Source organism: Dipodomys ordii, unplaced genomic scaffold, assembly GCF_000151885.1.
Source record: "Dipodomys ordii isolate 6190 unplaced genomic scaffold, Dord_2.0 Scaffold4, whole genome shotgun sequence".
NCBI lineage: Eukaryota > Metazoa > Chordata > Mammalia > Rodentia > Heteromyidae > Dipodomys > Dipodomys ordii.
Genome location: NW_012267220.1, coordinates 15,050,803 through 15,067,240, shown reverse-complemented (window position 1 = coordinate 15,067,240; position 16,438 = coordinate 15,050,803). Strand labels below are relative to the sequence as shown.

General features: G+C 44.8%; 1 protein-coding gene across 1 annotated transcript in view; it reads left to right on the top strand.

Moving 5' to 3' along the window:
* Enpp6 (ectonucleotide pyrophosphatase/phosphodiesterase 6) overlaps positions 1-16,438 on the top strand; it is an 85,968-nt gene that overhangs the window by 54,899 nt on the left and 14,631 nt on the right. The window contains exons 4-6 of the mRNA XM_013025289.1: positions 9,162-9,303; positions 10,213-10,392; positions 14,121-14,258. Coding sequence (XP_012880743.1) covers positions 9,162-9,303; positions 10,213-10,392; positions 14,121-14,258 — 460 coding nt within the window. The remainder of the gene's footprint in view (positions 1-9,161; positions 9,304-10,212; positions 10,393-14,120; positions 14,259-16,438) is intronic.

Genomic DNA, 16,438 nt, shown 5'->3' with positions numbered 1-16,438 from the left:
TTTCTTTCTTTCTTTCTTTCTTTCTTTCTTTCTTTCTTTCTTTCTTCCTTCCTTCCTTCCTTCCTTCCTTCCTTCCTTCCTTCCTTCCTTCCTATCTTCCTTCCTTCCTCCCTTCCATCCTATTGCACTACTTGGACATCAACTCAAAGTCCCACCCTTGCTCAACTTTCTGGCTTGGCTGGCACTTGAGCCATGCCTCCAACCTGGCATTTTGCTGACTATTTTGGAGATAGAGTCTCTTGGACTTTTCTGCCTGAGCTGACCTCAAACCCTAGTCCTCCAGATCTCAGCCTCCTGAGTAGCTAGGGTTACAGACTTGAGCCATTAGCTCCAGGCTTACATTGCTTTCTTTTTCTTGCCATATGACAGGAAAAAAACATACAAGTGATGCACTAGAATATTGTGCTGCCATCTAGTTTGCACAAGCCAGACAGAATAGTACAACATGAACAGCAGGTGCTCAGAGCTGGGACTTTGGAATAACTCAATGTCTAACCAATGCTGTTTCCAACATATATACAATGTTACAGTTCTCTGCAGCCTACTGTATGCCAATAGGAGAGTTTGGAACTGAATGGACTCTTACAGCTACAGCAGAGTAGTTCACAGGTCGAAAAGCAGGGGAGAAAGAAAGAAAGAAAGAAAGAAAGAAAGAGAGAGAGAGGAAGAAAGGAAGAAAGGAAGAGCTTACATCCATGAGAATCTCAGGTCAACACAGGCTGAGATGCTGTACACATGCTTCAGGGACAGTGGAATGCTGGGGGAATAAATAAATGCTTGGCTCTACTTCCTCCTCAGAAATGTTGCTATTTTGCACAGGGGGTTGTTTTGGTTTGGTTTTCCTTTACAAGCCACATGACAAGTAATAGAATGGCATCTTTATCTTGGTAATTGGGAGGATTTGTGGTAGTTTGTTGTTGTTGGTAGTGATGCATGTGCTCAGTAGCCAAGACATTGGTCTCTTTTAGAGAAAAAGGCTGAGAAGAGTTAGAGATGTGGTCCCAGGCCATGTCTCAACATGGAGCTAGAGCCCTGCCGCCCAATCAGAACTATTCATGTTTACTTCCATGTACATGGCTATGAGCTCTGTGGATATCATTAATAGTACACAACAGGAGTGACGGCCCTGGAGTTGGACAGTGAGGGCCTGGGCAGGACTGAGTCAGGCTGATGCAATTGCCTTATGGGTCATGCACACTGACAAAGTTAATGGGGCCACCAGAAACAGCCCCTTTGAATAGTATGTGTGAAGAAGGAAGGCCTTCATCTCAAAAGCTAGATAGTACTTCAGATGAGAGAAGAAAGCCAAGAGGAAACTGAATAGGCCAGCTGTACTACTATGGCAGCAGTAAGATGTTTCCAGCCCTCCCACAAGGAAAAGTACTTTCTTCAACCAAACTTACATTATTACATTTCTCATTACTTTCTTAAAAAAACAAACTAAAAACTAGAGGTTGTGGGTCCATATTTTTTTTTTAACCTAAGCTCTTCAGAAGTTTAAGTCTTCTAGAGTTTTTAAGTCTAGCCCTCTTCAGGAGTGAAGTAAATATGACAAAGATGCACAGTCCAAGACAGGCTGACACAATCAAGAACTCTATCTATGGCAGCTTGTGCTTGCAATGACGTGGCTCAAAGGAATCATTAGTTCTCACAGAAGGTGTGCCTAAGCAAGGTCCTGTAATTAGTTATCTTTCTATCAAATAGCCCTGAGTGAAGAAGCATGAAAAGAATTCCCTAGCCTACCTCCTGGTTTCTGTTCAGCTCTAGCTCAGATTCCTAGCTGGGATTTGAAGAGCTCTTAGGAGTTTCCACATCAATGTCCAAACATGAGTACTCATTTCTTTAAGTCAGTACTATCTACCACGTGTACACATTTTTGCCAGGAGACTGGGACATGTGCATAATCTTTGATAGAAAGTAGGAGAGGCTGTTAACATCTTGGACATGGTGACCAATGTCCGTGATGCAAAGCACTGAGAAGACAGATAAAAATCAAAGTTTGAGGCCAGCGCAAGTAAAAATTTCTCAAGAACTTATCTCAACAGATAAGCTGAACTTGACGGCTCAGCTCTGTCATCCCAGCTACCTAGGAGACATAGAAAGAAAGACTGCAGTCCCAGGCTGGCCTTGAGGAAAAAATAAGACCCTAGCTGAAAACTAAAGCAAAATGGGTTAGGGGTGTGGTTCAAGTGGTAGAGTGCCTGGCTAGCAATCATGAAGTCCTAGGTTCAAAAACTAGTACTATCGAAACAAAAGAACAACAACAACAAAATCTTAAACGTGGAGGCTTATCCAGGGACATTTCAACGGGGCCCAGATAGGTCTGGAAATCATCCATAACTGGATAGGAAGGGATAACCCAGTACCCACGTTTGACCTGGGCATACCTTCCAATGCTCATAAAGCTTTTTAGAAACTGGTCAGATCTTTTTGAGATGCTACTTTGAACTTAGACCACTTTTCAGCATAGAGAAAAAAGAAGGGATGAGAACTGATGTTTTTAATACCACTATCGGTGGGCCTAAAGATTTTGTTTCCTTTCACCCATTTCTTTTCTTTCTCACCCACCCAATGACATAGATGTTACTCTTCCCATCTTACAGGAGAAGGCACTAACTGTCTGAAAGTTAAATACTGTGCCTTGGATCTCACAAGGTAGTGGGTTTGGGGTGGGGGACAGCACTCAGCTCTTTCCAGAAGGGCCTAGTCCCTAGTCTTCTGGGCGTTGCTTGCCTGTGAAGCCATCAGTCCTCCTACGAAGTCTGTCTGCAGCAGTCAGACAGTGAGGGAAAATGGAGAGACACCTGTTTGGAATTGGCTTCTTTGGGAATATCCAGGGCCTGGGCTTTTGTAGAGCTGGGGTGAACTGGGGTCTCTAGAGACTGCTCAATACCTAATGTAACCAGCAGCAGCCGCCCCTTATACTGTCTGTCCTCTGCCCACCCCTGCTCCACACACAGGGACTCAACACTTAGCACCTTAGCCTGTGCTACTGTCCTATCTGACAAAAAAAAGAGAGCTGTTTGTGATGCATGACTGGGGGCCCATCCTCCCAGGAAACTCTGTTTTCAGGACTTTCATGGCTCAGTAAGCAGGAAAAGATGCCTGCTAAAGCCACACTAAGCTGTAAGTGGCTCCTGGGTGGTAAGGAAGGTGCTAGCGAGGCAGCCAGAGGACCCTGCCAGCCTCTTCCATCCTGGCCCAGAGTGTTGACCATGATGCCTCCTCACCAGTGGTTGGGAGCTGTGCGGCAGGACTGCAGGCACATCTGTGGAACACAGCTCCAGAGGAATTCACTCATCATCCAGAACCTCCGTAGCTGCTGCGGGTAAAGGGACTGGATGGATGATGTCAGCTGGGTCGACAGGGAACGTGGCTCAGCTGTCTTGGTCTGGGAACTCCCCCTTTCTGGACTAAAAAAGGAGGGGTGAGAATGTAGTTTAGGCTCCGTTGAGCCTGGGTTCCTCTCATTCTTCCTTCTCCTGTGGCAGGAAGGAGAAGGAGAAGGCATTCCTTTCCCCTTCCTTCTCTTTTCCTGTGTAGCAAGCAAGCCCTCTGAAGACATCAACCCATCCAATGCCCAGATAGGCACTGAGTAGTCTTTTTGGGTGGAGTAACTAAGATTTAGAGATTTTTTTTTTTTTTGCCATTCATTTGAGACGTGTTTGTTAGTGAGAAGAAAGAATCGGAATCAAGATTTGTGCTGTTCTAACGCCCATCCAAAAGTAATTTTCAAGCTGGGTGTAGAGGCATGTACCTATAGGAAGATCAAGAGCTTAAGGCCAGCCCTGGCAAAGTTACGGAGACCTTATCTCAAAAGAAAAGGACTGGGAGCTCAAGAGGTAAAGCATTTGCCTAGCATGCCCAAGGCCTTCAGTTAAATCCCTACTACCACTAAATAAACAAATAAAAGCTATAGTAAATAGGGGCTGGGAACATGGCTCAGTGGTAGAGAGCTTGCCTTGCATGCATGAGGCCCTGGGTTTGATTCCTTAGCACCACATAAACAAAAAGAAAAAAGCCGGAAGTGGCTCAAGTGGTAGAGTGCTAGCCTTGAGCTGAAGAGCTGAGGGACAGCACCCAGGCCCAGAGTTCAGGTCCCGCAACCGGACCCAAAAACACCCCCCAAAAACCTATAGTAAATAAACGAGAGAGGAAGGGATAGAGAGAAATGAAGGATGGAGGAAGGGAATGAAAGAAGGAATTTTTCAAAACAAAAGCTTCATCTTTTTATGGAATTATACCAAGGTCCAGGCTATTTTACTACTGGAGGAGTGGAGAGAGAGTGGCAGGCCTGGTTAGAAGAACATGAGAATCCACACCCAGTCTATGGAATGATGGAGCATGAGAGGACATGAGTATTATTACAGAAACAAATGCTTAATCATACAGAGGATAATAAGACTATAATTTGGGTTCTGGGTGATGGTGTCTCAAGTCTGTAATGCTAGTAATCCTAGTTACTCAAGAGGTTGAGATCTGGGTATCATGGTTTGAAGCCAGCCTGATCAGGAAAGCCTATGAGATTCTCATCACTGATTAACCAAGCCAAGGACTGGCAGAAAAAGACTATAGTTTGGGGATTGCTTTCTCTATTAGGTCAAATAATTTTGATCTTATCAGGTTCCTAGCAGGTAGCACCTAAGTTTACAAGGTCTGAACGCTCATTGGTAATTAGATCTGGTATCTTTTGAGCAAGCTTTACAGGCAATGCTGTGTATGGCACTGAAAGACACAAATAATTTTAGGACCTTATTTTTAAGTTTGGCTTTATGTTCTAGCATCGTTAGCATTCACGTAGTGCTGATTTATACAATATGTCACCTGACTAGGTGGCCATACTTCCAGCATTAGGCTTGTTTGTGGGGAAAACCTTGTTTAATACAAAGATGGCTTACCACATTGAGGCCTCTTCAAAACAAGTCAATAGTAATTCCTTTAACTTGCTTCCCTTCTCTAAATCTTCTTCCTTCCCAACTCATTCCTGTAAGCAAATCCTGGGGTCTGAACTCAGCCTGGGCATTGTCCTTGAGCTTTTATGCTCAAGACTGGCTGGCACTCTACCACTTGAGCCACAGCTCCACTTCTGATTTTCTTTTTGGTGGTTAATTGGAGAATTGCCTGGGCTGGATGCAAACTACAATCCTCAGTTCTCAGCCACCTGAGTAGCTAGGATGATCAGAGCCACCAGTACCCAGTCATTATAAACTTTTTATATTGCAAAGCAACCTGGAGAGAATCCTAAGGTGATGGGAGACATGGGTGGCCCTGAAGTCTCAGAGCCAATGGACACATGAAGCTTGCAGGGAACTGGGTGGATGGCCTCAGGCCCTTCTGGCTGGATCCAGGGCCTTAAAGCTGTCAATGGCCAATAGCAGCCCTCACAGCTTCCACTTACCTCTCCCGACCTGACCAAGCTGATCTGCGATGAAGACCAGGCCTTAGTGGGAAACAGCTGGCTACCAAAGATTTGTCTGCAAAACTCCCAACAGGCAAAAGCTCTTAGCTCTTGGTGACTTCAATCCTTTAATGAACCAATGAAACTTGAGTATAAAAACCTTTCACATGAACAATCCCCAAATGGCCAGCCTTCCATACCAAGTGTTCCTGGCCTGTGGGGTTGACAGTTTCCCCAAACCCAGCTATGAGGTAAACTGGGATTCTTAATAGTGTTCTGATCTCATAGGGATTTATAAAATCAGCCTGGTGACAGCTACCTCATGGAGAAGGTTTAAAATGAAGAGCTCTTTCTGGGTGCTGGTGGCTTATGTCTGTAATTCTCACTATTCAGGATGCCAAGATCTGAGGATTATAGTTGGAAGCTGGCCTGGGTAGACTCTTATCTCTAATTTACCACCAAAAAGACCTAAGTAGAGCTGTGGCTCAACTTCTAGGGTGCCAGCCCAGAGTAAAAAAGTCAAGTGAGAGCACAGGCCCTGAGTTCAAGCTTCAGTACTGGCACACACACACACACACACACACACACACACACACACACACACACACACACACACACACACACACACATTAAATGAATAACATACAATAAGTGGACAGACCTAGAAATAGCTATCGGATTTTAATTGCACATTAAACCTTGATTTTGAAGATGCCTCATTTTAGTAAGTCTCCACTGTGTGAAAGATAATTTTCCCCACAAATAAGCCAAGTGTGGACCCTGTTTAGACAGATGGTATAGTCCAAATCAGTATGTCTGAATGCCCCAGATGCTAAAACATGAAGGGGATTAACAGTAAGACTTACCTGCAGGACAGATTTTCTTTTTGTAAGCTTCCACCATGTTCAGAGGCAGCAGTGGAGGGAATACCATGGGCCCTGTCGGTGAACATGGGCCTCAAACAAGTCTTAGGCTGTGGATGAAAGTGAAATTGCCTAATTCAAACTTTCCCCCACTGCCTACACACTGGTGGGACCCTAAAGTGACTTTTTGTGCTCAACTGAGCTAGAGATGCGGAGGGGATTTGGATTAGTCATTCACACATTAGCAAGTATGAATAATGCTAATATCATTGGTGAGAAACAACTAAATAATAACCGAGGCCCATCTACACTGTGGAGGAGGGTGGTAATGGAGCTTGTTAGAAAAGGGTCAGTTTGTTTTGTTCTAAAAAGGGAACATTTAACTAACAATTTCACTTAACTTGAGATCAGTGTATTCTTACAACTGTTCCCAAAGAACCTGGTAGAACATGAGAGAAGATTCCAGGCAGAATGTACTTGATAATTTGCCCACCAGTTGAGAGGATAGTGTAGAAGTGGGCAGACTTTCAAAGGCCTCATTTAGGAGAGGGAAAGGTATTTGGCCTTTGGAGGTGAAAGGTTTGCATTTCCAGGTCTAGCTGCATCCTACAGATCTGTGAGAATCCCTTCTAAAACCTTCCAGAACCTTCACAGGTCTGTTTCTTCATCTACAGATCAGGAAGCACCCTTCAGTGAGGACAGAATCCACTGCAGCTCCCCACTCTGGAGACAGAGCCAATCCCCAGACGCAGAGTTCTGTGTATGGAGAAGTGAGGGCCCCCATTTCCCTGTGACTCTTCACCCCAGGTCACACCCAGCTCTCTAGGGTTTGGGGGGAGTCTGTGAGGCAGTAGGGGGCATGTCCACAGATCACTGAGGCTAAACAGACATTTCCCTTAGTGTGGGCTACCGGGTTCCTCTGAATCTAGAGTTTATGTTCTAGATACCCCAGTTTGCCTGCTTTAACAGCTCTGTAGTGCTAGCAATGAACCCTCTGAACTCTTTTAGGGTTGTTTTGATGACCCAACAAGAAAATGAATGTAACCCTCCCCCCAACCCAAAACCCCACAGCATAGTGTTTGGCTCACAGTAGCTACCATTTACAGAACACTTACTATTATTCATTCAGTTGATAGTTGCAGAGTTCCAGTGTGCCCAAGGCTGAACTAGAGCTACAACACAAGAGAGAATGAATCACCCTTCCTAGGGAGAAAGAAGCTCACAATTTAACAGAGAGAAAGGACACATAAGTGGGCAATTATGGCACAGCATGGAAATTCAGAGCTCAGAAGTGAGCTTTGAATAGTCATAAGAGCCTGTGGCCACCCAACCCAGTCTTGGAACACCAGAGGAAACTTCCTGGAAGAGGTAATATCTGCTCTAGACCTGCTATGGGAGAAAGCCTAGGCTGTGTAACTGATTGTGTTGAGTTCTCTGAACAGCCATGAAGCTGCTTCCCTCCTTGTGGATGGCAAGATCAAAGGCCTTGCAAGCTCTGAGCGATAGTCTTTCATTCTTCATGTTTACGGTGCAAGGAAAACCATGTTCTGTGTGTGTGTGTGTGTGTGTGTGTGTGTGCGCGCGCGCGTGCGTGTTTAAAATACAGTTTTTCAGAAGAAATGCAACAATCTGCCAAGAGTATTATTGTCTCCTGGTACTGTGAAAAAGTAGCTTGAATTTCTTTTCTATTGCTTCATCTTTTGTCAATTCTTGTTATGTCATCATCATCAAAGCCAGCACCAGCATTACCACCATCACCATCATCATCATCATCATCATCATCATCATCATCATCATCATCATCATCATCATCATTCTGGTCTCTTTCAGGTGCTTTGTGGGTAGGGTTCGGGCACAGCCTGACCTGGGAAGGGGAGTCACAGAAACACGTAGTGTGTGAGGACAGGGAGAGCATTTTCCAGAGTCCCTCTCCCTCTTCAGTCTTCCAGCCTCCTGCTCCCATTTCTGTGACTAGCTTCCTTTAAGTCATTCTTTGCCAAGCACGGAGGGTTAAATAGCTTCGCTTTCTACCACTTACTGATGGATGGCCAAAAGGGGTAGTTTGAGGCCTTTGGAAGTGAGGTTACCACTGGAATCCATTCCATGTCCAAACTGGAATAGACCGAGTGTCCTGGTTTGTGTGCTGACGTTTGGCCTGAAGCACTAACTGCTATTATGCCCTCTACAAGCTGGCTGTGGCACTGCTCATTTCACTGTCAGACGGACCCATAATCTACTGCTGTATTTAGAGACGCCCATAAAGTGCAGAGTACTCTAACAGTTGCCTCAGCCAGGCGCCGGTGGCTCACATCAGGATTATAATCCTTAGCTACACAGGAGGCTGAGATCTGAGGATCATGGTTCAAAGCCAACCTAGGCAGGAAAGTCCATCAGACTCTTACATTCAGTTAACCACCAGAAAACTGGAAGCGGCACTGTGACTCCAAGTGGCTCCAGCCTTGAACAAAACAGCTCAAGGTCAGCACCCAGGCCCTGAGTTCCAGCCCCACAACTGAAAAACAGCAAACCAAACCAATAAAACAAACCAACAACAACAACAACAAAACCACAGTTACCTCCTTCCCTGTTGCCTCCTTCCCCATTTTCTGATCTTCCAATGATAGTGAAGACATTACAAATTTACCTGGGCCTGTTAGCACACTTTCCAACTCTTAGAACATGATGAACACCGTCATGTGGCCAGACTAAGGTGCTTGGTACTAGTCACCCTACACTGGGTACCCATCCACCTTGCTCATTTTTGAAGTTTTGAGTTTGGGCCTTGGTCTCCAAGACTGGGTTCAGGGCGGTGGGGGGGGGTGTTATCCTAGCACCTTTAGAAGGGCTGGTGGGTCAAGAGACCTCCCTCCCCTGTGCCCCTTCCCTTCTGCTTCTTCTAGGAGTGGCCGCGCAGACCTAGCGGCCATATACCACGAGCGCATTGATGTGGAAGGCCACCACTACGGCCCTTCGTCACCGCAGAGAAAGGATGCCCTCAAGGCTGTGGATACTGTCCTCAAGTACATGACCCAGTGGATCCAGGTGACCTAAAGCACAGACGGCTCCTTCCTGTCACCCTCTTCCTCTCCATCGCCGTCTCCATTGCTCCTCTCGCACCTCCCTTCTTACTAAGCCTTTTCTTCTCACACCACATCCTGAGGGTCCAAGAGACTCTTCATTCCATGGCGGGGGCCCGTGGGGTTGTGCCTTATTGACCACATTGGCTGGACAGCCGACCCAGGTCTTTAAAAGCCCAGGAAGTCTGGTCATGCGCTGCCCGGGAACATGGAAGCCAGACCTGGGTTCTGGTTGAATGACTTTATAGCAAGTGTTTGTTTGTTCCTTTGGTTTTATCGTTTGTTTACTTTTCCCTAGCTTTAATTTTTAAATCTGTCTTGGGAGTCAGGGATCTGCCTCACATTACCACCTGAGTTTGTTGAAAGAGTAGAAGAAATAAAAAACGGCAAGGGTGCCCTAAAAGCTAGAAGAGCGTGTGCTCTTGTGGGCAGGCTTTGAGGTGGGGGCTGTCCCCTGCCCCTCTCTCAGATTCTTCTGTCATGACTTTGAAACGTCATTATTTTTGTTTGTGAAACTTGAACTCAGGGCCTAGGCGCTGTCCATTAGCCTCTTTGTGCTCAAGGCTAGCACTTGAGCCACAGTGCCACTTCTGGCTTTTTGAGTGGCTAATTGGTGATAAGAGTCTCATGGGGGCTTTTATGCCCAAGGTGGCCTCAAACCACGATCCTCAGATCTCAGCCTGCTGAGTAGCTAGCTAGCATTACAGGCATGAGCCACTGGTGCCTGGCTTTTGAACCATCTTTTCAGGACAGATGGGTAGATGATTACGTTCAGAGCAAAGAAACTATCTTGGCACCAATGATTTCTGGCTAACATGATGTCTTAAGGAGACTTCCCGCTGGTGAGTAGTGACCTCTTCTGCCCGCCCCACAGGAGCGGGGCCTACAGGACCTCCTGAATGTCGTCATTTTCTCAGATCATGGGATGACGGACATCTTCTGGATGGACAAAGTGATTGAGCTGAGCAAGTACATCAGCCTGGATGACCTACAGCAAATGAAGGACCGAGGGCCAGTCGTGAGTTTGTGGCCAGCCCCTGGAAAGCACTCTGAGGCAAGAGACGCCATGACGGGAGGAGGGGCATCTGCATCAGCCTGTGTGTATACTCTTCTGGGACTTTTCCTGTAGCTTTAATGCTGCAATCTAGAGTCATGATAGGAGTGCTCATGATCACCTAGTTCCTCATTTGCTTACAAGAATTCACTCATGTCCCCCACTCTGTCCTTCTCTATAAAGATATCTGGCCCACTGAACTTTATGCAAATCAAAATGAGATAAAATATATACAAAAGCTAGATGTATTTCCCCCCACCCCCAGCCCAACATACACATAAGGCCCCTATTAAAGTTCTCTTCTTTTATGATTGGCTTCAATATAACATCGAGGAAAAAGGTGTTGATATAAAGAAACACAGAAAGTTCTTTCTGTGGAAGGGAACCACCACTCTGATCTGTTTTCACCAAGGGACTGAAGGTAATGAACAAGAAGCCTGTGTTCAATGGGGTAGTGTCTTATCTCACAGCCAAACATGATAGGTTCAAATCCCAGCTCTACCAAATTGCTGGGAACTGGCCCCTCTGCTTCTCCTTATAGAATTGTGGCCGTGTAGTAACAGCTGCCCTCTGGCTGCTATAAAGTGAAGGCCCCCAGAAGCATGGCAGGCCACTGGAAAGATTTTATGTCTCTTATTGAGACTATCACCATCAAAGGGAACCATCACCTTAGCTTTAGGACCATCACCTTAGCTACTTAGGAGGCTGAGATCTGAGGGTTATTGCTCTAAGCCAGGCCCAGCAAGAAAGTCTATGAGACACTTATCTCCAAGTAACCAACAAAATGCTGGAAGTGGAGCTGTGGCTTAAATGATAGAGTGCTATCCTTAAGCAAAAATAAATAAATAAAACTCTCATAGTGCTTAGGCCCTGAGTTCAAGCCCTAGGACCAACAAAAACAAAACAGGGGGTAGGGAGAGTTCCCAAGTAGGTGTGGTTGAGTTCCCACAGTGAGAAGGAGGGCAAAACTTGACCTTGCCTCCAGGAACTCATCAACCCTGAGATGATTAGACTTCTATTTATCTTCTCTCAAAGTAGTAATTATAGCTGGCTGGACAAGGTAAACCACCCTGAGGATATAGGGAGGGACTGACTGCTTAGATCTGAAGTTACCTCCTCACCTCCCCATGCAGGTTGGCTAACTTCTGCCCTTGCTTAGCTGAAGCTGAACTGGCCAGGAGGCATCTGGGGGAGATGAGGCTGCTGTTGGGGGAGGGTGGCCAGCCACAGGGAAGTCTGGAGGCGGTGGAGCTATGGTCTCTGTCCATCATCATAGCAGTGATGCAGTTGGCTCTGGAAAGCTGTTCTTAACCACGGAGCATGGGCAAAGGCCAGAATCCCATTGGCTTGGCCCTCACTCCTCTCGCCCCCCCCCCCCCCCCCCCCCCTCCTGCCCTGTACAGTGTCTCTGTGGGCTAACGACCAACAACGCCACTATTCCCAATCTTGCTCCACTCCTCAGGGGGAACTCCTTTTTTTCTTTGGCCTCATCGTCAGGAAAGGAAGGTGCTAAGTGCATTTGCACAATGTCTCAGTAAACTCTCTAAATATAAAATTGGAAAGAACGTTTGCACAGGTTCTTGAGGACAAGTGGTGTCTTCCTGGCAAGGAAGAGGCTCTTTGTCTCCAGTTTGGCACTTGGGAAGGTGATATTTCCAGAGTGTTTGGCTATTGACAGCTTAGGAGTGGGGAAGAGCTTCTCCCCATGCAATGTTTAAGTCCAGCTTCGCCTGCAGCCTACAGCGGTTGCTAGATCATTCAAAAGTAGGGGTTGTGCTTGGGTGATAGTTTGTTATGCAATGGACACAATACTTTGTAAGACCTGTCACCACGGCTTTTTGTTGCATGGGGTTGCTGGAGCTTCAACTCAGGGCATTGCTACCCTTGAGCATGAGCCTTTTTGCTCAAGGCTAGCACTCTACCACATGAGCCACAACAGCTTTCTGCTTTCCACTTCCAGCTTTCTGCTCCTTAATTGGAGGTAAGAACCTCACACTTTCCTGTCTGGGCTGACTTCATACCTTGATCCTCTGATCTCAGACCTCTGAGTAGCTAGGATTACAAGCATAAGCCAGGCTTTTACAGGGTTTTGTAACTTCTCTAAAACCAGCCTGCCAATGCATCCTACTTTTTTTTTTTTTTGAAGAAACCTGGTTCTATCAAATAGGATCCCTAACTTTTGGGACTAAAAGAAGCTTTCCACTAGCCACCCTAAAGACTATTTTTCTGGGTTGATAAACATAATTTTAAATCCCTGTAGCCCTAGAAATATATCCTAGTTTGGTTAAATGCTTGCAAGTCAACATTAGCTAGTTGATTTTATTCATAGCCACAAATATTTAAGTTGCTGGTAGATATTAGAAGAATGTACAATGTTACATGTCTGTTATGAGATTAGCAATGTAGTTAATAAAAAGCAATTACTAGTGCTTTTAAGATTTTCATAGGCAAGAGACACTTTCCAGGATGAGTTAAAGAACACATACATCCTTTCTCTTTGATCATTGTGGTATTTAACATTAAGAAGACCAGTTGTTCATTTGCCTTTTTTTTTTTTGTCAGTCATGGGGCTTGAACTCTGGGCCTGGGCGCTGTCCCTCAGCTCTTCAGCTCAAAGCTAGCGCTCTACCACTTGAGCCACAGCGCCACTTCCCAGCTGGCTTTGAACTGTGATTCTCAGATCTCAGTCTCCTGAGTATCTAGGATTACAGGCAAGAGCCACTGACCCCTGTCTCATATGCCTTTTAATTTAAATAGTAATAGAACATTACAAAACAAGAGGTCTTTATCATATGTTTCTTCATTGTTGTGTATATACAAAAGAATTATTATAAGATATGTAGGGTATAAAAGCTAATGTAGAAATCATCACCAAAGGTTCCCTAACCATTCAAGAAACAAGACATGAAAATTGCCTATGACATCTTCTCTGTCTCCTTCCCAGATCATATCACCTTTTCTGCCCTGCCCCAGAAGATCCACTTTCCTAAATTTTATGGTACCATGTTTGTCATTCTCTTTATAGTTTTACAATATATATTATTTATTTTTGTCATGACTTGAACTTCCTATAACAGGAATAATCATCTTGTCTGTATTTTTCTGTAGCTTGCACTATTTTTCCTTAAACTAAGATCCCTAATTTTTTTTTGTTGGTCATGAGGCTTGAACTCAGGACCTGAGTGCTATCCCTTGAGCTCTTTTTGCTCAAGACTCTACTACTTTGAGCCATAGCTCCATTTCTGGTTTTCTGGGGGTTAATTGGAGATAAGAATCTCATGGACTTTCCTGCCTTGGTTGGCTTTGAACCACCATCCTTAGATCGCAGCCTCCTGAGTAGTTAGGATTATAGGCATGAGCCACCCGTGCCCCGTGTCTCTGAGATTCTTTCTTGTATCTGTTGCTGTAATTCATTCATCTTCACTGTTATATAGTATTCCATTAAACAACCATTTCAGTGATTATTTTACTCCTTTTACTGGGCTATTCTTTATGTCACAAGGGCACATATAAAGGAATTTATTTTTCAGTATTCCTAGAGGTTTCCTGCTTAGGTTAGAGGGTATGTAGATCTTTAAAACCAGCTTGATTTCCAAGTTATATAAAAGCTTTTCACTTTTATGTACTCAGATCTAGCAGATGTTTGATAATCTACTTCAAGTCTAATATTTATTCATTATATTTAAGAACTAGATTGCAAAACTGGTCGTCCTTGGTTGTCTTTGCAGATCTATAACAAACTCCGCACTGTGGAACACATGACGGTCTACAAGAAAGAAGCCATACCCAGCAGGTTCTATTATAAGAAAGGGAAATTTGTCTCCCCTTTGACTTTAGTGGCCGACAAAGGATGGTTCATAACTGAGGTAATTATAAAATGACTACCAATTTGCTCGTTACACAAATTTTTATCAAAAATCATTCCAAAGGCAAATAATAATTATTTAGCTTCTTCACACTCAAGAGATAAGTCCCATCTAGCTGTCATTCATTGTGGTGTTTCCCTCTTTCCAAAGACTGGGTCAGGTGACTTTACAGACACAAACAACAGACATGAACCCAGAGTCACGGTATAGACTTCATGGCTCCAGCCCGAGTATTGTAATAAATGGGGCTTAACTCAATTATCTTGACTTCCAATAGAACCTGTTCAGTTTAAAGCGGAATAATTACTGTGAACCAAAGTAATTGCTTTAGGGCAATGGAAAAGCAAAAGAGGGGCCCGGCTTTGCTTTCACCTCTCAGAGAAATGTTTGACAAACAGAATACCGCAGATCCAGAGCCCTCGTCTGCCAGCTTGATTTTACAGAGGAGATTGTCTTGCATTTTTGGTCCAAACCCTGATTGTGTCATGCTCGAATGATTTCAACAGCCTTGTCCTTGTCTGCTTGAACTCAGAGTTCACCAGGCTCTTGAATCAGCTCAGGATGTGGGCCATCGTGGGAAGATTGTCCCTTAGGGGGAATCCAGGGTAATGCCATGTTTAGAATCATTCTTTAGGACAACATGGGTTCTTATAGATACAAGTCTGAAGGTGGATTGTGTTTAGATCTGACTACAGAGTAAGGCCAACGATGTTTAAGACCCAGAGACGGAATGGGTGGTAATGAGAGGAATATCCATAGGGCTAATGAGTGCACGTACAGGGCTCTGTGTGTGAAAAATTGGGCTTCTAGGACAGCAATTTCAGTTATTCATCAGGACTGAGTTTTTCCTATGTATTCAAGCTGTCACTCAGGACTTTGTGGACAACAAAGTAGATCTGGTGAGCCATGCTTGTTAGTACATTATATAGGCCAGCTAGGTTATTCTATGATATAATCTAAAGAATGCTTAAAGATCAGAGGTGAAGAAAGGAAGATCATGAATCCTGAGCAGCCTGAACCACATAACAAGTTCCTGTCCCAAATGGTAGAGCACTTGCCAAACCCCCATGAGACCTGAGTTCAATTTCCAGTGCTGCCTAAAATGGTCTCCAAGAGAGTCCATTCCCTTTAAATGCCAACTTTCTGCACCAATAGAATGTTTGCAGACTTCCCTTAATAAGAACCCTTAACTGAATTTATTCCTTCTTTTAGAGAGCTGTCATAAGAAAAGGTAAAGAACCAGGCACTGGTGGCTTGTGCTTATAATCTAGTTACAAAGGAAGCTGCTCTCTGAGGATTGCATTTCAAAGCCAGCTTGGGCAGGAAAGTCTATGAAACCCTTATCATCCATTAACCACCCAAAAGCCAGAAATAGTAGAATGGCTCAAGTGGTAGAGTGTCAGCTTCGAGTGAAGAAACAAAAACAAAAACAAAAACAAAAACTCAGGACAGCACCCAGGCTTTGAGTTCAAGCCTCAGTATTGGCACAAAAGAAACAAAGAAAGAATGAAAGAAAAAAAAGAAAGACAAAGAAGCCATTTCATTTGTCACCTGGAGTTGCTTTGGTGTCAAGAGGGACTTCTGGTGCCCCATCCGTGTCCAGAGCGCTTCTGGTAGTTTAACATACAGGCTGGTTTAGCAACTGTTGTTAGTCCTTCCTCTGGCCTCCTTTTCTAAGGACAGGCAGATATCTGAAGGTATTTGTGTTCTCCCAGGAGTGGATAGGAAAACAAAACAAAACAAAATGTCATTGACAGAGGTCAAGCTTAAGCCTGTGCCACCAGCCAAGTGTGATTATTCTTCTAAGACTGGAAATGGGGTGTTTAGCTGATGCCCACCACCTCCCCTGCCTCCCTAAGACCTGGCCACACCCTCTGGAAAGGCTTTCCATTGCTTCTTTCTGCAAGAGGATGAAGGCCACCCTCTTCTGTCTCCATGAGGCTGTGGAGCCTGCTTAAGTTGGCTCATTGACACGTGACTTTTGCTCCCTGGTCCTCAGTTTGCCACATTGCCTCTCACTCTTCCAGAAGGTGTTTGTTAATGGGCTGGAACTGTGGTGATCTAAAGACTCTCAAGAGATAAATCTGGGGCTGGGAAGGCGGCTTAGTGGTAGAGAGCTTGTCTAGCATGCATGAAGCCCTGGATTCGATTCCTCAGTACCACATACACAGAAAAAGCTC